Raw genomic sequence first — 21,689 nt, forward strand, 5'->3', positions numbered from 1 at the left:
CTCTCCCTGCGCAGGAGCGGGGAGGCCCCGCGGGGCATGCTGGGAGCTGCAGTCCCGCGCGGGGCATGCCGGGAGCGGTAGTCCGGCCCGGGAACACTGGATCCGAGCGGGATCCCGGCGGAGCGCGGCGCCCCCTGCGGTAAGAGCTGGGCCGGGCCAGAGTTGGGGCGGGGGCGGCTTCGGCTGCTGGGCTCGAAACCCAGGAGTCCGGCCCCCTCCCCCCCAGCCACTAGACCCCCCTCTCCTCCCCACCCTTCCCCGGGCGCAGAACCTAGGAGGCTCCCAGGCCCCCAACGCCCCCCCCCCAAGATACTAGTCCCCATTCCCCTCCCAGCGCTTGGCTCGGAAGACAGGAGTCCGGGTCCCCCCCCTGACACCCCCCCTTCCCTTCGCTTTCCTCCAGGAGCTGGGATAGAACCCAGGAGTCCGGGCTGCCAACTGTCCCACTTAACCCACCCCACCCCGAGTGGCAACAGGCAGCCTGGGGCGCTGTCCATCTCCCTGGTGTTTCTCCTCCCGCAGGTGCCGGGACGTGGAGCAGGATGGCCCAGGGGACCCCTCCTGTGATGTTGACCCCGGCTGGGCTGGCGGCCCTAGGATGCCTGCAGCAGGGTGGAGCCAGTGCCCCCCAGCAGGAAGGGGATGGCGACAGCGGGCACCGGGCTAGTGGAGATGTGGGGCCGGATGTGTGGTGGGAAGAGGTGCAGGGAGACACGGGGATGCTCTCAGATCTAGGTGGCCGAAGGAAGGGGGACCATGGGGGCCAGGCCATGGGGGCGGGGGAGCAGACAAGAGCCGGGGGACCGGCTGCCCTGGTGCGCCCCCGGCGGTACGGGTGCAGCGTGTGCGGCAAGGCCTTCTCGCAAAGCTCCACGCTGATTGTGCATCGGCGGTCGCACTCGGGCGAGCGCCCCTACACCTGTGAGGAGTGTGGCCGTGCCTTCGCCCAGAGCTCGGGCCTGGCCAAGCACCGGCGGGTGCACACAGGTGAGCGCCCCCACCCCTGCCCCGAGTGCGGCCGGCGCTTTGGCAAACGCTCCAACCTGGCAGTGCACCGGCGGGCCCACACTGGTGAGCGCCCCTTCCCCTGCCCCGCCTGCCCCAAGGCCTTCGCCCGGCGCGCCGACCTGGCTGTGCATGGCCGCACCCACACCGGGGAGCGACCCTACCACTGCGCCGACTGCGGCAAGGGCTTCAGCACTGGCTCCAACCTGGCGCAGCACCGGCGCACGCACCAGCCTGATCGGCCTTACCGCTGCACCCAGTGTGGGAAGGGCTTTCCCGGCAGCTCGGAACTGCTGCGCCACTGGCGCTCCCACACCGGGGAGCGGCCCTACCACTGCGGCATCTGCGGCCTGGCCTTCGCCCACAGCACGGTGCACCGGCGCCACCAGCGGGCCCACCTGGAGGAGTCGCCCTACCGCTGCAGAGACTGCGGGCGCAGCTTCGCCCAGCGTTCTGACATGGTGGTGCACGGCCGCACCCACACTGGTGAGCGGCCCTACCGCTGCCCCGACTGCCCCAAGGCCTTCGCCCAAAGCTCCCACCTGGCCACCCACCGGCGCAGCCACACCGGCGAGCGCCCCTACCGCTGCCCTGACTGCCCCAAGGCCTTTGCCCAGAGCTCAGCCCTCACCGTGCACCGGCGCACCCACACTGGCGAGCAGCCCTACGCCTGCGGCGAATGTGGCCGACGCTTCCACCGCAGCTCCAATCTTATCCGTCACCAGCGCACCCATACGGCCGAGCGCCCCTTCGCCTGCCCGCAGTGCGGCCGACGCTTCCACCGCCGCTCCAACATGGTGGTGCACCAGCGCACCCACTCCCGGGACAAGGGGCTCTGCCCGCCGGCTGCCAGGGACGCTGCCCGCTGGGGGGCCTTGGAGACAGAGAGCCCTAGCCCTGTGCCCACAGCCACGGGGACTATATAGCCCTGCCCTGGCCTTAGAGCCCCGCTCGTATGCTGTGATGTGCTCTCCTCAGCCCGTGCCGGGCGCTGCACCCCCAAAAGGCCCTCAACGAGGCAGGGCGAGCGGAAGGCTGGCAACGACCTGGCAGGGAGAGCGCTTGGCATGGCCCCTTCGCCCATCCGTGAGGCCCAGCCGCAGCAGCAGCAGCGAGACAAAGTAGGCTGGGAGCTCAGGGGCCGAGTTTGCACCTTGAGAGTGATTTGCCGGGGAACTGCCCCTCCATCACTGGGCGCTGTTACAGCCAGACCATGCTGGAAGCCAGGTGCTAGCTCCACCACCAGATAGGGGCTGGCCACTGGGATCTTCGCCAGCTCCCTGCTCTGGAGTTCAGGGCCCAGCTACCTCTGGAAGGAGGATGAGGATGGTCTGCAGGCTGCATGTGGGGAGGAGGGGAAGCTGGGGCTGATGCTTCTGTTTTGAAATAAAGCATTTGTACCCTTTTGCAAGACGATCCCCATTTCCTCAGGGGCCCTCATCCCACTGGGAAGCCGCCCTCCCCAATGGTAGGTGGTGTCCCACCCACCCCTGGGCCATGCCCAGCCTGTCCCAGCATGCACTGTGAGCATAATGCTCTCCCCTGGTCTGTAGCGCCTAGGTGAGAGGAGGCAAGCTGAAAATCTTGGGGGAGGGGAAGAAAATATTCTGCATGGGGGGGTAGCAGAAGGGCCCATAGCTGGGGCAGTGTATGTGGGGGGGTGGTCTGTAGGGGCTTTATGGGCCAGCCTGAAATAGTCTGGATTAGCGAAACAGCCCCAGTCCTGGTCTGGATGAGCATAAATAACCAGACTGGGGCCATCTATACAGAATCTCGGGGATGGTTTCAGTGATCTGAACTGGGCTAGGAGTCCCTGTGGTCCATATGGGACTACATCGGCCCAAGCAGGGGGCTTCATAGATTCCAAGGCCAGAAGGGACCATTGTGATCTTCTAGGCTGACCTAGTATCTCACAGGCCAGAGAACCGTCCCAAACAATTCCTGGTGCGGGTCTTAAAACATCTGAGTGAGATTTAGAAATCATCAGCGATAGTGAATCCACCCGGTCCTTGGGACATTGTTCCTGTGGTTAATTACTCTCCTCATTAAAAAGCTATGCCTGATTGCAGGGACCAGATTGGATTGGGATATATGGCCTGGCATATGTCTGTAGGGGTGAGATGGCTTTGTTCTTTAAGAGCCCACAAAGGGGTGCTGGTCAATATGGGATTATATGGCCTGTGTGGAGGGAGGTGAGATACAAAAGAGTTTGGAGTAGAATGCTCTGAATTGGTTTGTGAACCCATATAAGGGGTTGGGGGAAGGGTCCGTATAGAATTACCTCCTGGTCTGTACTAGGATATATGACCTGGGGTAGAACAATCCAAACCTACAAAGCTATATTGCCCTGTTGTAAATATCTGTCACATCCAAAGGGGGAACAAGTGAAGGTCGCAAGGTCAATCACTGAAAACGTAGCCAGCGGCTCAATGCGGACTGTGTCACCCTACAGCCCTAAGAACAGTGTCCACACCCCGGGCGCCCTGTCTTGTTCAGTTGCATGGGACAAACAGCAGGTCAATATCTTGGGTTGGCCTCCTTGGTCAGTGGGCGGCCCTGGGCCATATTTCACAGACTGGTGAATGGGAACGGGGGGGTTATCCCATCTGACAGGTGGTTTGTATGGCTTTGTGTGGCACCTGCAAGGCCCATACAGGTCTATATGGCCTATGGTAGGCTGTGAGGAGGATGCAAGGCCTATACAGGCTGTACTGCTCCTAGCACGAAGCAAGGAGGATGTAGGGCCCATACAGGGCAGCTGTGCAGAGGGTTGTACAGCCCAGGGGCTTGTCTATACTTACCGCGCTGGTTCGGCGGCAGGCAATCGAACTTCTGGGTTCGATTTATCGCGTCTTGTCTGGACGCGATAAATCGAACTCAGAAGTGCTCCCCGTCGACTCCGGTAATCCTGCTCGCCGCGAGGAGTACGCGGAGTTGACGGGGGAGCCTGCCTGCCGGGTCTGGACCGCGGTAAGTTCGAACTAAGGTACGTCGACTTCAGCTACGTTATTCATGTAGCTGAAGTTGCGTACCTTAGTTCGATTTGGGGGTTTAGTGTAGACCAAGCCCAGGAGGGCTGAGGGGGAGCAGACAGAGCAGGACCTCTCAGGCTTATCGGCTGTTGGGAGGTTGCAAGCCCTATACAGCCCTGTATGGCTGGGGGGGAGGGGGGAATAGAAATTGGTTCACTTTTGGAGAGCTAGCAAATGTTTGCCCAGGGGATATATTAGCCTCCAGACACTCTGGTCTTTACAAGTGACGATGAGCAGGCAATGCAATTCTCGGCATGTGCCGCGGCGTACGCAAATCGCCCCCCTTTCACGTCTTCACGCGAAGTGGGGATCTAGGGGGCTCCCGCCCCCCCATACTCCCAGCATGCACCGCGCCCGCTATGCAAATGACCCTGCTCCGCCCGCCAATGAGTGTCGCCGAGCGGCGAGCCCCGTGTGTGTCTCACATAGTACCATGCGCGCCTACCAGCTAGGGGCGGGGCTCCGGCTCCTCCACGCCCGCGACCGGCCAGGGCAGGGGACGGGGCAAATGCAAAGGAGCGATATGCAAATGAGGATGGGCTGCGCGAGAGTTTGGTTCCCGGAACGTTGCCTGGAGCGTGGGCGGGTGGGAGCCGCCGCTCCCAGGTGCGGGGAGGAGAACCCTAGGGGGGGTGCAGTGGGGGAAGGGTGCAGGGAGAGGTTGGGTTGTAAGGGTGTGGGGGAGCAGGGGAGTAGTGAGGGAGGGGTTCAGGGGGCCTCTAGGGGGTGCAATGGGGTGGGAAACATTGGAAGAGGTGCAGGCGTGGTTGGGGGGTGCAATGGGGCTGGGGTTGCAGTGGGGGAGGTCGGGGGGGGTGCAATGGGTCGGGGGGGTTCAATGGGTCAGGGTTACAGTGGGGGGGGGTGCAACAGGGCTGGGGTTGCAGTGGTGGTCTGGGGGCATGCAAGGGGGGACGGGGTGCTCTGGGAGTCCCCGGAAGTGGGGGTGTTCTGGGAGCAGGGAGTTAGGGTCAAGGGGGGAAAACGCGAAGGGTTAGGATATTGCATTGAGGGCGGGGGGCTGTGGGGAACGCAGTGGGGCCTGGAGCTGTTGCAGAGTCCCAGCGGGGGAGGGAACTGGTTCATGGAGTGCTACATAGATCATGGTGGGATGGTCCATATAAGGCTGTGAGAGTGGGCAGGGAGGAACATGCTCATTCATATAGGGCTGTGTCGCCCTGGGGATCTGCTGGTACATACAGGGCTGTGTGGATCTCTATAGGGTGGTCTGTATAGGGTGATCGTGGGGGGGTGCTGATCCATACAAAACTGTATGAATTGCTGTAGGTTGGTCAGTATAGGGTTATATGGCGGGGGGGGGGTAAGAAGCTATATGGATTGCAGTAGAATGGCCCATATGGGGTTCTATGACCTGAGGGGGTGGGGTTGTGCTGGTACATACTGGGCTATATGGATCTTGGTAGGATGGTCTGTATAGGGCTATATGTCCTGGGTGGGTGCTGGTTCTTACACAGCTGTATGGATGGCAGTAGAATGGTCTGTATGGGGCTATATGGCCTGGGATGTGTGTGTACTGGTCCATACAGGCTGTATGGATTTCAGTAGGATGATCTGTATGGGGCTATATAGCTTGGGGATCACAGTCTGTGGATCCCTGCCTCCCTTCTCTCTGCTCGCCAGCCCCGCTTGTCACTCCCAGGATGAGGCAGAAGCAGAGGGCAGCCGAGGCGGGGGGTGCGGGCCTGGCACTGGAGCTGCGCTGGGAGTGGCAGGACTCCGGCGGCACCTGGCATCGCTTCGTGCCTGAGCAGAGCGAGGTGCTGACACAGGCAGCCAGGTGAGTGCCCTGGGGGTGGGGGGGTGTCGTTGCTCGGGCTATGGTGGGGGAGTCACAGGCTCTGAGCCGTGTCCATCTCCCCCCAGGGCAGGGAAGCCCAGCGTGGCTGTGGGTTCCCGCGTGGATCTGCGGCGGATGGTGCAGCGGGATGGACAGACGGGGCAGGACAGATGTGTGGCAGCCGCTGTCCAGGACCAGGACTCCTGTGAGTGCCCAGGGCCCCCTGGTGGGGGGAGCAGTGTCGTCCCGGATGCCTGGGTCCCACGCCCTGTCCTGATCACTCCCCCGAGTATGGGGCACCCTAGGGGTCAGCACCCTGCTGTGCTGCCCAGACACCTGTGTCCTATGCCCACTCGCCGTCACTGCCCCAGAGGCTGGGAGCTGTGGGGCCCCCGGGGGTGAACGCCCTGCTCAGCCACCTGGACACCTGGGTCCGATGCCCCATCACCATCACTGCCCCAGAGGCTGGGAGCTGCAGGGTTAGCGCTGGCAGGGAGCTAACAGGATGCCCGTGGCCCAGATTTCATGTGGTGCTGGCAGGGGGACGAAGAGGGGCAGTGGCTGCCCTACCCTGCCGATACCTGCCTGGCGCTGGAGCGAGCGCGGCGCGGCGACGGGGGGCCCAGCCTAGAGGTGACGTTCAGCCGGACCCGCTACACATTGGACACGGCACAGATGACCCAGACCAACATCAGAACTGGGTACCAGCGCCGGATGGAGCGGAGGGAGTCAGGTACTCCTGGGTTCTCTCCCTGGCTTTGTGAGGGGAGTGGGGCCTAGTGGGTAAAGCGGGCTCTGTGGGAAGCTGGGGGAAGGGGTTCAGGCTCCCAGGGCCCAGCTCCGGTTGGTGAGCAGGTCTCGGGCACCTGGGGCGGGGCAGGCCTTGCTGCCAGAGTGTAAGCTCGTTAGTCATTAATCATCCCCCAGGGAGCTCGGAGGAGAATCTGACGCCAGGCACAGCTGGGTCACAGCGACAACGCACAGGGTGGCTTGCCTGGTGCTGAGATGCGGCCATCTCTGGGGTGTGGCACTCTCCCCCTCTCACCCATGGCCTCTCTCCACAGACGCTGTGGATGATGATGGGGGATCTGAGCCCAGCTCCGTCCCTGGCTCCTCGTCCCCCCAACGGCCCCCAGCGCCGAAGAGACCCCGGGATGGGGGGGCCAGCCCCAACCCCGGAGCCGGGGAAGAGAGCACAGGTGAGGGGTGGCGAACTACAGCACCCCTGGTCTGCCGGCCTCTCTCTGCCAGCTGTTTGTTCCAACCTTGGTTTTCTGGCTCTGCCCCCTTCCAATAGATTACCATCTAAAACAGGGGCGGGCAAACTTTTTGGCCTGAGGGCCACATCAGGTTTGTAAATTGTATGGAGGGCCGGTTAGGGGAGGGGGTCATGGCCTGGCCCCCACCTCCTATCTGCCCCCCCACCCCCTGGACTCCTGCCCCATACAACCCTCCCTGTTCCCTGATGGACCCCCTGGGACCCCTGCCCCATCCATACACCCCTGCTCCCTGTCCCCTGACCGCCCCCAGATCCCCGCCGCCCCATGCAACCCCTCTTCTCGTTCCTGACGGCCCCCCTGGGACTCCTGCCCCATCCACCTTCTTCCTGTCCCCTTACTGCCCCTGGAACCCCTGCCCCTGACTGCCTCCGACTACCCCGTGCCGCCCCATCCAGCACCCCCCCCCGACTGCCCCCCTCAGGACCCCGCCCCCATTCAACCCCTTATTCCCCCCCCACCCCCTGACCACCACCCTGAACTCCCCTGCCCTCTATCCAACCCCCCCTGCCCCCATACCGCGCTGCCTGGAGCATCGGTGGCTGGCGGTGCTACCGCCACGCCGCCGCCACTGCGCAGCACAGAGACCAGGTCAGGCCAGGCTCTGCAGCTGCGCTGCCCCAGGAGCTCACAGCTCTGCCGCCCAGAGCATTGTGCTGGTGGCGGAGCGAGCGAGCTGAGGCTTTGGGGGGAGAACAGTGGAGGAGGGGCTGGAGGCTAGCCTCCCCGGGCCAGGAGCTCGGGGGCCAGGCAGGACGGTCCCGTGGGCCGGATGTGGCCCGGCGACGATGTGTGCAGATCTACCAGTTAGCCAGTTTTTAATCCGTGTGTCAGGCACTTTGTCACTAGCCCACAGCGCTCGGTTTTCAGTCGGGTCACACGGTGCCAAGTCGCACAGCATATAAAGTTCCCTGTATCGACGAAACCCGTAACGTCACCAACGGATGAGATCAGCTTTGTTTGTTTTCCGTGAAGCCTGCCTGGCCTTGCTGAAGTTCCTGGGCTTTAACCTGGGATTGCTTGAATCCCGCATCAGCTTTTGTGTTATTCTTCCCGGGCTTTTCGTCAGGCTAACTGGCCTAAAGCTACACACTCATCCGCTCTTCAGGAATGTTCCCTCTATCCCGGGTTGATTTCAGATGAATGCCAGCAGGTCAGAGATAATCTCAGCCAGCTCTTTTGCGACTCGGGGCTGCGAGTTAGGCAGCCAAGCTGATTTGGAAACGGGTGTGATTTATAAGTGCCTCCCCTATCCTGCGCTAGGAGTGCGTGATGTCGGCCTTGGGCGCTGCTGGTTCCTCGTGGCTGCCTGGGAAGGGGCCCGTGGCGTGGCTGGAGCTCTGTTGTTCCTCGAGCACCAGGCCCTACCTTGGCTCAGGTCCCTAGGATCCCTGCACTGATATCTCTTAAATCCTCTCCCCACCCCCATTTCTGTCTGTCACCCCCAGAGGTCATCAAGACCCTGATTGTGAAGGGGAAGGCGCCGGTGGATCCAGAGTGCTTGGCTAAACTGGGGAAGGTAACGCAAGACCTCCTGCCCCGGGGGTCTCCAGTCCCCACCCCCCTAAACCAGCCAATGCCTGCCCTGGGGCGGGATTGGGGCCAGCGCCCCCTAGAGGGGAAAAGCCCCATGCCCCGTTCCCTGTCCCCTGAACCAGCCAGTCCCTGACCTGGGGTGGGATCAGAGCCAGCCCCCCTAGAGAGGAAAAGCCCCACATCCCTGAGACAGCCAGTCCCCACTGGGGTGGGATTGGGGCCAATGCCCCTAGAGGGGACTTCCTCACACCCCATCCCTTCCCAGGGCCGGCTGCGGCTCAGGAAGTGCCCATTTCCCCCCAGGCCCACATATACTGTGAAGGGGACGACGTCTACGACGTGATGCTCAACCAGGTGAGTGTGGTGCTGTGGCACTCCTGGCCGGGAGAGCCACCCGCTCAGGAGCTGGGGGAAGGGGGGCTGCTGCGGGCAGAGACCCCCCCCAGCCCTGTCCCTGACGCCCAGCCCCCGGTCTGTCCATCCGTCCCGCAGACCAACCTCCAGTTCAACAACAACAAGTTCTACGTCCTACAGCTACTGGAGGACGATGGGCCGCAGAGCTACAGCGTCTGGACGCGCTGGGGGCGCGGTGAGCAGGGTGGGGGCCATGGAGGGCTGGGTGAGTGTCGTGGGGCACTCCTGCATGGGGGAGGGAGCTGGATGTGTGTGGCCAGGGGCTAGGGTGTGGCAGGGGGCTGGGTGCATGGCAGGGGTTGGGGGGGCAGAGCAGTGTCCCCCATCACCACATCTGTCCTGTCCCTGCAGTGGGGCGGCCAGGCCAACACGCGCTGGTGTCCTGCGCTGGGGACCTTGCCCAGGCCAAGGAGATCTTCACTAAGAAGTGAGTCCCCCCCTCCCCCCAAACCCCTTGGAGCCTGCCCCCTCCTCGCCTCCCTCTCCGGTCTCTCCCCAGGTTCCTAGACAAGACCAAAAACCACTGGGCCGAGCGGTGCAACTTCCAGAAAGTGCCTGGCAAGTACGACCTGCTGCACATGGACAGCCGGCCCCCCGTGAGTGTGACACCCCCCCCTTAGAGCCCCCCCATACGACCTGCACAAGGACAGCTGGCCTCATGTCCCCCAACACATAACCCCCTGCCCCATATTACCTGCACATGGATCCTGAAGCCCACGCAGGCCCCCCAGCTCATGTGGAGAAGCAGTGGGCCCTGTGTCCCACCTCCATGGGAGCATTGCAGGGTGGCAGGATGGGGGTGCTCTGGGTATGGCTGGGAGACCCAGTAACAACCCCCACCCCCCCCGCCCAGGCCGCAGAGCCGAGCTGCGCGGGGGCCTCCCAGCCCAAACCAGCCTCACGACTGGACCCCCGAGTGCAGGCGCTGCTGGGGCTGATCTGCGACCTGCAGGCCATGGAGGAGATTGTGCTGGAGATGAAGTATGACACCAAGAAGGCTCCTCTCGGTGAGCCCCCCATGGGCGTGTAGGGGAGGGATTGGGGGTGGCGGGGGCCGGCAGATCTGGGCTGTGGTTGAGAGGGTTCTGGGGTGCAGGGGATCTGGCGGGAGTCAGGGGGCTCCTGGGGGGTCCCAGGCGCTGGTGGTTCTGACCCGCTCCCCCCAGGGAAGCTGACGGTGGAGCAGATCCGTGCTGGGTTCCAGTCACTGCAGAAGGTGGAGGCGGTTCTGCGGGCCGGGGACACTGGACGGGCCCTGCTGGAAGCCTGCAACGAGTTCTACACCCGTGTGCCCCATGACTTTGGGTCAGTGCCCCCAAGTGCCCCCCCCCGCACCTCCCCCCGAGTGTCGCTCCCAGCATGCTCCGCCGTGCCGAGTGTCCCCCGCCCGCTCCGAGCACCTCCTGCCTAGGGTTGCCAACTTTCTAATTGCACAAAACCAAACACCCTTGTTCCACCCCTCCTCTGAGGCCCTGCCTCTGCTCACTCCATCCCCCCTCCCTCTGTTGCTCACTCTCCCCACCCTCACTCACTTTCACTGGGCTAAGGCAGGGGGTTGGGGTACAGGGGGTGTGAGGGCTCTGGGGCTGGGCCAGGTATGAGGGGTTTGGAGTGCAGGAGGGGACTCTGGACTGGGGCAGGGGGGTTCGGAGGGCAGGGGGTTGGAGCGTGGGGGGGTGAGGGCTCCAGCTGGGGGTGCGGGCTCTGGGGCAGAGCTGGGTATTAGGGGTTTGGGGTGCAGGAGGGTGCTCTGGGCTGGGATCGAAGGGTTTGGAGGGTGAGAGGGGGATCAGGGCTGGGGCAGGGGGTTGGGGCGTGGGGGTGCAGGCTCCGGGTGATGCTCACTTCAGGCAGCTCCCGGAAGCAGTGGCATGTTCCCCCTCTGGCTCCTACGTGGAGGCACAGCCAGGCGGCTCTATGCACTGCTCTGTCTGCAGGCGTTGCTCCCGCAGCTCCCATTGGTCGGGAACCACAGTGCTTGGGGCGGGAGCAGCGTGTAGAGCCCCCTGGCTGCCCCAATGCCTAGGAGCTGGACGGGGGACATGCCATTGCCTCCGGGAACCGCGTGGAGCCTGCCTTAGCTTCGCTGTGCCGCCAGCCGGACTTTTAATGGCCCTTCCAGCAGTGGTAACTGGAGCTGCCAGGGTCCCTTTTCGACTGGGTGTTCCGGTCAACAACCGGACACCTGGCAACCCTACCCCTGCCCCTCCAAGCACCCCCTACCCTGCCCTGCTCTGCGTCCTCGCTGGGGCTCTAGGTCCCCCCCACTCCCCCTAGGCCTGGCTCACTCTGCTTCTCTCCCCCCCACACACACACCCAGGCTTCGGACACCCCCATTGATCCGGACGTGGCAGGAGCTTCAGGAGAAGGTGCAGCTGCTGGAGGTGAGCGGGGGGAGGTGGGAAATCTGTCCCTCCATCTCTCTGTCTGTCCATCCCCCTCTGACTCCTCCCACCCCCCAGGCCCTGGGTGAGATCCAGATCGCCATCAAGCTGGCACGCTTGGAGCTGCATGGCCAGGAGCACCCGCTGGACCGAAGCTACCGCACGCTGGGCTGTGAGCTCCACCCCCTGGAGCGGGACTCTGCCCACTTCCAGGTCGGGGGGCTGCGAGGGGCCAGCAGTGGGGAAGCTGGGGGGCAGGGTGGGTTGGGGAGTAGTGGGGAGCAGTGTAGGTTAGGGGGGCGGGCAAGGGGGACAGTGTGGGGCTGGGGAGGCCAGGTGAGGGGGCAGTGACCAGGGGCATGTGGCGGGGGGGAGCGGGGGCTGAAAAAGGCCAGGCGGGTGGGGAGGGGGGCAGGGCTGGGGTTAGCTCACGCCCCACAGCTCCCTCCAGGTGCTGGAGCGGTACCTGCTCTCCACCCATGCGCCCACCCACCGTGACTACTCCATGGAGCTGCTGGAGGCTTTCACCCTGCGCCGGGCCGGCGAGCCCCCCTTCCGCGCCAGCCTGTCCAACCGGTGAGGGGCTGGGGGGAGTGATCTAGGGGCCTGGGGGGCATCCTGGGGGCAGGAGCAGCTGGGGGGGCCCAGGGATGGGAACAGGTGGGTTTGTCCTGCACCTGGTGGGTTACATCTGTGCAACCAGACTGCCCCCCCTCCTCCCGGCTCTGTCAGCTCCCTCCCAGCATTGCCCCCCCCACACTCCTCCGAGCTAAGTGAACCCTTCTGCTTCAGTGCCAGGCACAGGGGAAACTAAGGCACACAGCGGCAGAGTAAAAGTGTTAGACAATTCACGCTTGGTCACAGAAGGAGAGTCCGGTGGGGTGGGGGTTGGATCCCAGCCAGTAAAGGGGCTGGGTACTGCGGGGAACGGGGGAGGCTGGGCATGGGGCTCACCCTCTCCCTTTTTCCCCCCAGGACGTTGCTGTGGCATGGCTCCCGGCTGGGCAACTGGGTGGGGATCCTGAGCCAGGGGCTGCGAGTGGCACCCCCTGAGGCCCCCGTCACCGGCTACATGGTGAGACACCCCCCCCCCCTTGTCCGCAGCTGCCTGCCTTTTCCTCCTCGACCCTTTCCCAGCTCCCTCCCCCTCAGCCAGTCTAATCCCTCACCACCCCCCATCTCTCACCCCCAGTTTGGGAAGGGCATTTACTTCGCAGACATGTCGTCCAAGAGCGCCAATTACTGCTTCGCCTCACGCCAGCGCGACGTGGGCCTGCTGCTGCTGTGTGAGGTGAGTGCCACCCCAGAGCCAACTGCATCTCGGAGAGCGATCCTGGCCCAGAGCACCTGGCTTCATGTCTGGCTCTGGAAGGGGAGTCGGGTCCTGGGGTTAGAACAGGACGGGGCTGGGTTCTCTTCCCGCTCTGGGCAGGACGCACAGGCAGCTGTGGACTTGGTGCCCCTCTCCTGTTGCAGGTGGCCCTGGGTGAGTGCCAGGAGCTGCTGGAGGCGAATGCCGAGGCCGGGAAGCTGCCGCCCGGGAAGCACAGCACCAAGGGGCTGGGGAAGCTGGCACCCGCTCCCACCAATAGCATCATGCTGTGAGTACTGGAGAGGGGGCAGGGCTGGCAGCCCATGGTGCTTGCCCTGAGTGACGGAGGCCCCGGGGGGGACAGCATGAGGGGAAAGCTCTGCCCCCTGGCACGATGCCACAGTCCGTCCCCCCCCCAGCCCCTTCGCAGCTGCTCAGTGGAGACTCGCTTGGCCCCAGGAGAGGCTGGTTTGTGGGACTCTCCTGGGACCCCCCCAGTTTTTCATGCCCTCAGGCAAGACACTTGGAGCCAGCGTGGACCTTCAGGGTAGGCAGAGCTGCCCCCCCTCTGCCCCCAGGGAAATCTGTGCCTGCTCCAGCCCCCCCCCCCCCCCGGTACCGCCCAACAGGCCGGTCCTGCAGCCCCCCCACCGTGGTTTGGTTCCAGGCCCAGAGGAGAAATAGCCGTGTCGCGTTTGAACAGCCCGGCGCCAACCCAGCTGCCAGCTCAGGGCAGGGGGTGAAGGCCGGCAAGGGGAGAACCCGGCCTGTGGGTGCAGATCCTGCCCGCCCACTGCAGCGCGTCAAGCAGAGCTAGGTGCTCGGCCCCCAGGGTGCCCCTCCCCAGCCCGTCGCGGCTGCTGCTCGGTGCCAGCCGGCTGGGGGGGGGAGGGGGGGCTCCGGGAAAAGAGCAGCAAATCTATGCAGCCCAGGAGCCATGCGTGCCTGGCGCTGCCCCCCAGAATGAGAGAGAACCAGGCATCTGGGGGGTTGAGCTACCCTCGCCCTGACCTCCGCCTCGTCTCCCCCCAGGGATGGGGCTGCAGTGCCGCTGGGCCCAGCCGTGGAGACGGGCGTGACGAACCCCCACGGCTACACCCTCAACTACAACGAGTTCGTCGTCTACGACCCGGGCCAGGTGCGGATGCGCTACCTGCTCCAAGTGCGCTTCAGCTTCGCCCCGCTGTGGTGACAGGCCACCCGGTCGAGAGACACCCCCTTCCCCCCTCCGGGATTCCTGTGGAAATGTTTCTCTGGCTGCTTTCTACAGCAATACATTTGGTACCAGCCCTGATTGCGCCCTGCTGCATTTCTGGCTGCAGCGTGCTGGAAATGGGGGGCAGGGCTGCTGAGTCAGGAGCCTGGCTGCCCCCTACAGGGGGGTGTTTTCCCCCAATTAGGCTAGGGCATGGGGGCTTGAGATACAATGTCGCGACTCTCTCGCCCTCATCCAGCCCCATGGACAACCCAGAAGCAGTAACACAAGGGTGGGGGCCTGGGGCCTGATAGATCCCAAGGGACGGGGTAGGGGGGACGGGGTAGGGGGGACGTGTCTCTGGCCTCTTAGCCCCCCCTCGCTCTGGGGGAGGGGCTGGGCCGGGACCTGCTGGGACAGGAAAGGCCTTGTTCTTTGCAGCTCAGCAGGCGGCTTTATTGTGTCATCTCCGCTCATATGGGTCAGGGTTCAGCCTTGTCCCCCCGCAGACAGGCCCACTCCAGGAAATAGACGTTGCCCAGGATGTCGCCCACGGCCAAGAGCAGCTGGGAGGCAGGAGACAGGAGCAGCGCAATGGAACTGCCCCAGCTGCAGAGAGAGAACCAGGGATCAGAGAGCCTGGGGCTGCGGGTGGGGAGTGAGGGGCACTGGAAGAGCTGGGGGAGCCCAGGGCTGGGTTGGCAGGGGGCTGTGGGTTGGAGTGAGGAGCATCGTTTCACGCCACCCACCAGTCTCCCCGTGGCGTGCTTCCAGATCTTGAGGTCTCCATCCAGTGTTGTACTCAAAGTACTGCACAGGATCTTTTCAGGGGGAATAAGGCAAAACACCACATTTATTAGTAATACATGTATTTATTAACACTGTGTTATATGCATATAATATATTACACTTACACTCACACACACACACACACACACACACACACACACAAACACAATTGTTGTTACCAATTAGTTGCTCCCCTTTACTTCACTGGGCAGGTGAGTTAGATGGGGGAGGGGGTGGAGCCGGGCTTCTGCCGATCCGGATCGATGCTCCCATGTTGACAAGACGAGACCTGGGGTCCTCTGCAAGACACCTCACTTTTATAGCAGCTTTCCTCTTATGCAAATCTATACCAGATTCAAACTCTGTGTCTGTGTCCATTGGTCCTTTGTGCTGCTTTCTTCTGAGTGTTGTCCCAATGCTGCAAAGAGGGTGTTTCCAAAAGAAGGTGCTTGCTTCTAACCCCCGAGGCTGTCAGTATGTCTGCTTGTCTTTAATGAGCCCACTTGACACGTTTTATTGTCCTTGGGTCTGGCTCCCAGCCCCTCTTCAACAGTTAGGCTGTCTGGAGGTGCTGCCTTCCATGCCTTACTCATCCACACCTCATTCATTCAACAGGGCAATTGATTAAGAGTGGGGGGAGGGGGGGAGAGCTCTTGTTCTACTGCTAGCAAAAAGAAATTTTTCTTCTATATTATTCTATCCTTAGGGGCTATAATATTATACCAAGGGCAATGCAAAGTTTCCAAATGAGGCTTTGATACAAAGTCCCATGAAACAGAGGTCACACGTGGGTAGACCCACCACAAGGTTATATGAAGAGGCACAATGTAGAGTTATGTGAAAATTATCAGAGATTGATCTACATTGTCCCCCTTTTGACCTCTCAAGAACAATTCTTGAGTGGTCACCATATAAATCTTTTGTATTTGTTGCAAACAAACCAAACAATTATAACCAGGTGAATATAACTAAAACCATTACAATTGACTAAACACCAGATATAACATAAACACAAATGCAAACAATTATAATTATAATAATTGGAAATACAACAAAACCATTACCATTACAATAATTGGGTACATTGACAAACAAAATGAGGCCCAAGTTTGATGCTGCAATAGCCATCAAACAATAAAAGTCACTGAGGTCAGGACCTTCTTAAGCACACACAACAAATAAGATTTTGTAGGAGTACCACAGTTGTTATGCAAGGTTAAGCTGATTTGGACTTAAACTAACATTCAGTTGCTAAAATGTTGTAGAATTCCCTATTTTTAACAGTTGTTCTCAGAGGTTTTTGGGGACCTGAAAGATGGGGCCATACAATTATGGGCCAAGGTCTTACAGGTTATGGGGGCCCAAGAACTACCCTTCAGGGCTTGGGGAAATAGAACCAGAGTGCATAGAGGAAAGTGTGGAATTAATAATAATACAAGCAAATGTAACTAACAATACAAATGTATTAAGAACAAAAATCAACACCAAAATGATTATTAGAGAACCTAACAAAACAAAATAACCTGATGCACTGGGGACCAAAGTCTTTTGGACACAAGGGGTGATTGATAAGTTGGAGGGAGATGGGGGAAGTAGAGAGAGGAAAAGACATTTGCCCTGTCTAGTGTAGTATCCCCTCTTTTTCTAGACCCAATGCTAGCACAGGACACCACTAGAGACAGACACAGAACATGCAACACAGAACACTGAACACAGACTTTGTCATGACACTATAACCATGGTATTTTATAACTCTTGCTGGTAGCAGCTCTTCTGATGTTCCGGTTCAGAGCCTGAAAGATAGAAGCTTGGAAACAAATTAGCACAGTGCTTCCACCATGGCAGAACCTGCTTGGTCTCTGCCACAGTGTGTTTGGTACTTGGGGCTGAACAAATGCTAATTAAGTGGTGCATTTTTTTGAGAGTGTAAATCCTCCCTTTTTCCCAGTAAAAGGGCGTTAACACTCCATCTAGAAAAAAAAATTCTGTTTTAAAATCTCCAGCCATTTTGCCATGGCCTGGAGATCTGAGGCAGAAGCAGGCACTGTTAACTGTTTCAATGGCATTTTGGCCCAGGGAGGAGGAATTTACCCAAATATCCCCCTTCCCAATCTCCAGAGGGGTCCCAAACGTCTGCCCCCTTCTGGGGTCTCAAATGTTTTTTCTCCTGATGTTACTGCTGCTGTAAGATTTGAGAGTGCTGTTTTAACTCTCTGTACCCAACCTGTTTTTCAGTTTCTTTATCTGTTGCTTGCCTGGGCCCGATCCTGCTTTTTTCAATAAACAGTTCCTTTCCATGGGCACAAGCCTTGTTCCACTACCAATTTAGCAAGGAGGGTGGGCTTTCCAACTAGCCCCCACCCTTCCTGGTCCCATTCCTTAAACATTTTCTTCAAAATTGTGAAATTACCACAATATTACTTACAAAAAAACTAAACAAACATAAACCACACTACACTGTCCAAACTCCTATATCCTTCAGAGTTTGGTTTAACAGAATAAGATCTGTATCTTATGTTTTTAACCCACTCTGGGCCAGAGGGAGAGACGCTAAGCCTCCCTCTGTATTGCTCGGCCTGCTACCACCGAGGGTTCATACACCAATTATACAAATCCTTCCCCGGATCAGAGTGAGAAACACTAAGTTCTCCTCTTTAGCTCAGTCTTGCTACGGCTGAGAGTGTATGTGCCTTTATAACACAATTTAAACCTAAACTCCTATATCCTTCAGAGTTTGGTTAATCCTTCCCCGGATCAGAGTGAGAAACACTAAGTTCTCCTCTTTAGCTCAGTCATGAACACAATTTAAACCTAAACTCCTATATCCTTCAGAGTTTGGTTAATTAACTGAAAGTTTATGCTCTTTTTCCTATAGTGCCAGGCTTGCTAAAGCTGGCGGTGTGCACACCAATTTTATAATAACTGTGGATTCTATGCTTGCTCCCGCTTTCGCATTCTCCACCAAAATGTTATACTCAAAGTACTGCACAGGATCTTTTCAGGGGGAATAAGGCAAAACACCACATTTATTAGTAATACATGTATTTATTAACACTGTGTTATATGCATATAATATATTACACTTACACTCATACACACACAAACACACTCCGTCTTGTTGTTACCAATTAGTTGCTCCCCTTAACTTCACTGGGCAGGTGAGTTAGATGGGGGAGGGGGTGGAGCCGGGCTTCTGCCGATCCGGATCGATGCTCCCATGTTGACAAGACGAGACCCAGGGTCCTCTGCAAGACACCTCACTTTTATAGCAGCTTTCCACTTATGCAAATCTATACCAGATTCAAACTCTGTGTCTGTGTCCATTGGTCCTTTGTGCTGCTTTCTTTTGAGTGTTGTCCCAATGCTGCAAAGAGGGTGTTTCCAAAAGAAGGTGCTTGCTTCTAACCCCCGAGGCTGTCAGTATGTCTGCTTGTCTTTAATGAGCCCACTTGACACGTTTTATTTTCCTTGGGTCTGGCTCCCAGCCCCTCTTCAACAGTTAGGCTGTCTGGAGGTGCTGCCTTCCATGCCTTGCTCATCCACACCTCATTCATTCAACAGGGCAATTGATTAAGAGTGGGGGGGGGGAGAGCTCTTGTTCTACTGCTAGCAAAAAGAAATTTTTCTTCTATATTATTCTATCCTTAGGGGCTATAATATTATACCAAGGGCAATGCAAAGTTTCTAAATGAGGCTTTGATACAAAGTCCCATGAAAACAGAGGTCACACGTGGGTAGACCCACCACAAGGTTATATGAAGAGGCACAATGTAGAGTTATGTGAAAATTATCAGAGATTAATCTACACCAGCGCTGCCGTCACTAGCACATCCCCGCAGCTGTGCAGCGCAGTGACCTTGGAACTGTGGATCTGAGGGGCACAGGCCGTGAAGGGGTTAACGTGTAGGAACAGGAGGCCCCTGCCCCAGCCCAAAGGGGTTGCGGGATCGGCTGACCTGAGGGTTCACCCCAGCCTCAGTGCTTCCAGGGAAGAGAACGAACCCTCCGACCCCCGGAAGCTGACCTGAGGCTGCGGCCAGCCCGCACCGAGCTCAGCAGGGGCCAAGCCCCTCACAAGGATGGGGATAACTCTCTGTCATTCGTTGCGCTGGGTGTTAACCCTGAACCCTGCTGACCACGCCGATGACACGCAAGGAGGGAAACATCCGCACCCCACCCAGTGCAGCAGACTGGGCTGCTGCCAGCAGGGAAGGAGGGATGGGCCCTGCCGGGACAGGGTCCCCAACAGAGACAGGCCCAGCCAGGGCGTGCTCACCCACTGCTCCAGGACTCGGCTGCATCATCCTCCTCACTCCACAGAGCCTGAGTCCAGAGCATCCCGTCAGAGCGGGTGAGGAGCAGGGATGAGTCTGCGAAGGGACAGAGCTGAACCTCCCGACTGCCCCTCATGCCCAACCCAAAGCCCCTGCTAGCCCTGCCCCCATACACTCCCGACCCGCAGCCCCCTGCTAGCCCCCCTCATTCCTGACCCGCAGCTCTGTGCCAGGACTCACCTGGGCTGAGCCAGGCCCTGCTGAACCAGCTGGAATCGGCGTCCTCATCCCGCTCCCAGAGGCGGATCTTGGCCTCCCGGGATTTCTCCAGTTCCTCCGACTCCCCCACCCTCTACAGAGCAAACAACACTGGTGTGGGCACCTGGATTCCTGGGTTCTCTGCCGGCTCGGGGAGAGGAGGGGCCTAGTGGGGGGGGGGGGAAGGGGACTGGGCGCCCGGACTCCTGGGTTCTCTGCTGTGGGGCCTAGTGTGCTGGAGGGAGGAGGGGGTGGGGGTGGGGCTGGGCACCAGTGTTGAGTCTGAACTTTTGATGAGCTTAAACTTAACCCAGACTTGATGTCTCTGTCTGAACTTTTACCCAAAGCTCTGACCTGCGAACTACTCATGACACCCCCCTCCCCTTAAGTAGCCATCTCCCCTTTTCTCTTTCTGAATTTACATTTTAACCTGTTTTATCCTGTAGAATCTTGATTGATTATACATGACCATTATGATCTGTTAATCACTTTGTTTACTTCTGTGTATAAATATTGATGCTCACCCCTAATAAACTTGCCACACTTACTCTGAAGCTTTTCAAGCTAAGGATAGTGTGAGCCCATTGATCAACGAATTGGTGTCTGGTCTCTGACAGATTGTGAGCCCCATACTAACTCCGCACGAACTCGGGTGCTGGAGAGGTGAGTAAGGACTTGCTTTTTACCTAACACCAGGACGCCTGGGTTCTCTGCCAGCTCTGGGAGGGAGTGGGGCCTGGCGCATTGGGGAGAGGGGGACAGGGCTCGGTGCCCAGATTCTGGGGTTCTCTGCCCAGTCACTCACCAGTTCGTACAGGGTGGGTTCTTTCACCCCCTTCCACAGAAGAAGCCGCCCATCTGGGGTCACAGCCACATCAAACAGGTACTCAGGGGGGTCTGGAACCCAGGCGTCCGGGCTGACTAAGCTACAGGGGCAGAGACGAGAGTCAAACCCAGGAACGTAGGGGGCTGCCCCCCCCAATCCCCCATTCACCAGAGGAGCTGCAGGGCCCCCCAACCTCCCCCATTCACCAAGGGAACTGCAGGGACCCCCCCTGAACCCCTCACTCACCGAAGGAGCCACAGGCGCACACACACACCCCACCTCCCGACTCACCAGAGGGGCTTCAGCACCTCCCTCCTGCTCCCCATCTCGCCCACTCCATCTGTCTTCCCCTCTCTCCTCCCCTGCCTCCCACCACACCCCCCAGCCTCAGGGAGCAGCCCCATCTCTCCACCACCACCCCCCGCAACATACCTGCACCGTGGCCAGGGACTTGGCCTCCCCCCACACAATCAGCTCCCCACACTCCCCGCCTGACACCGCCAGTGTCCCGTCGGGAGACCAGGCAAGAGCAGAGATGGCCCCACGGTGCCAGCCGGGACCCTTGACACATCCTGCCAGGAGAGAGACAGGCTGGGAGCCAGGACTCCTGGGTTCTCTCCCCTGCTCTGGGAGGGGAGTGGGATCTGGTGGGTTAGAGCAGGGGACACTGGGAGCCAGGACTCCTGGGTTCTCTCCCAACTCCGGGAGGGCAGTGGGGTCTAGTGGTTAGAGCAGGGCTGGGAGCCAGGACTTCTCTGGCTTCAGGAGGGAAGGGGTATCCGGTGAAGCAGTCTCTTACCCATTTGCCAGGGCGCTGCCCACACGTGCACAGCACCATCTCCTGACACTGTCAGGACGCGGGCAGCAGCCGGGCTCACGGCAGCACCACACACCGGGGCACTGTGCCCCACCAATGCCCGCGGGCGGCCGAACTGCAGGCAGGAGAGAGAAGTTAGTGGGGGAGGGGCAGCCAGTGCCCTGGGGCAGGGTCCCCATGGGGGGGGGGAGGGGAATAGCCCCCGGGTCCCATCTCACTTCCAGGGGGCTCCAGAGCTGCACCCGCCCGTCGCATCCAGCCGTGGCCACCACAAAATCGCCGTATGCAGGAGAAGAGCGACACGGAGAGATGGGCACTGGGGGAGAGCAGGGGGCACTGGGGGTCAGACCCGCACCGGGGGAGTGGGGGAGCGGCAGTGCCTGCTCACTGGCTCCCACAAAACCAGCGCCCTGGTTCACCAGCCCGGGGTGCGCCGGGAAGCGGGTCAGCTCCACGCCCAGCATGTCCCATGCTGCCAGCGTCCCATCGCAGACCACCGCCAGCACGCGCCCAGCCTGCGCTGAGGAGGGGGTGAGGGATGGTGCCAGTGCCCAAGGTGCTCCCCCATGCCTGGCACCGTGCCCCCCCCCTCAGGTATGTACCATGGCCAAGACAGCACTGACAGGGCCGCAGTGGGGTAGGAACTCGCGGAGCCGCTGGCCGGTTGCCGGGTCCCAGAGCCGCACAGTGCCATTGCTGGAGCAGGACAGCTGCGGGGGCAGAGGAAGGGGACAAGTCAGGGAGGAGCTGCCCCCCCCGCCTCCCTCCCAAC

At 60.1% G+C, this 21,689-nt stretch overlaps 2 protein-coding genes across 15 annotated transcripts; both read left to right on the top strand.

The window, feature by feature from the left end:
- LOC101932099 (zinc finger protein 664-like) lies at positions 1–2,416 on the top strand. Its single transcript, XM_005284248.5, has 2 exons — positions 1–139; positions 523–2,416. The coding sequence occupies exon 2, from the start codon at positions 543–545 to the stop codon at positions 1,929–1,931; it is 1,389 nt and encodes a 462-aa protein (XP_005284305.3). The 5' UTR covers positions 1–139; positions 523–542; the 3' UTR covers positions 1,932–2,416.
- A 1,949-nt stretch (positions 2,417–4,365) lies between these two features.
- Positions 4,366–19,870, top strand: LOC101947346 (poly [ADP-ribose] polymerase 2). 14 transcript variants are annotated; one of them, XM_065565473.1, is made up of 19 exons: positions 4,366–4,643; positions 5,698–5,835; positions 5,922–6,040; positions 6,356–6,568; positions 6,900–7,034; positions 8,561–8,631; positions 8,952–9,002; positions 9,141–9,237; positions 9,414–9,489; positions 9,562–9,658; positions 9,916–10,069; positions 10,229–10,367; positions 11,383–11,446; positions 11,525–11,659; positions 11,898–12,022; positions 12,422–12,521; positions 12,639–12,737; positions 12,923–13,047; positions 13,791–14,052. In XM_065565473.1, exons 1-19 carry the CDS (start codon positions 4,381–4,383, stop codon positions 13,948–13,950), a joined length of 2,361 nt encoding a protein of 786 aa, XP_065421545.1. In that variant the 5' UTR covers positions 4,366–4,380; the 3' UTR covers positions 13,951–14,052. The 14 variants fall into 14 exon arrangements, with proteins under 14 accessions (XP_065421545.1, XP_065421540.1, XP_065421547.1 ...); XM_065565480.1 differs by having other exon boundaries at positions 4,502–4,643; positions 5,679–5,835; XM_065565468.1 differs by lacking the exon at positions 12,923–13,047 and having other exon boundaries at positions 13,791–19,870.
- Positions 19,871–21,689: the final 1,819 nt, after the last annotated feature.

This window comes from Chrysemys picta, chromosome 13 (genome assembly GCF_011386835.1).
Source record: "Chrysemys picta bellii isolate R12L10 chromosome 13, ASM1138683v2, whole genome shotgun sequence".
Taxonomy (NCBI): domain Eukaryota; kingdom Metazoa; phylum Chordata; order Testudines; family Emydidae; genus Chrysemys; species Chrysemys picta.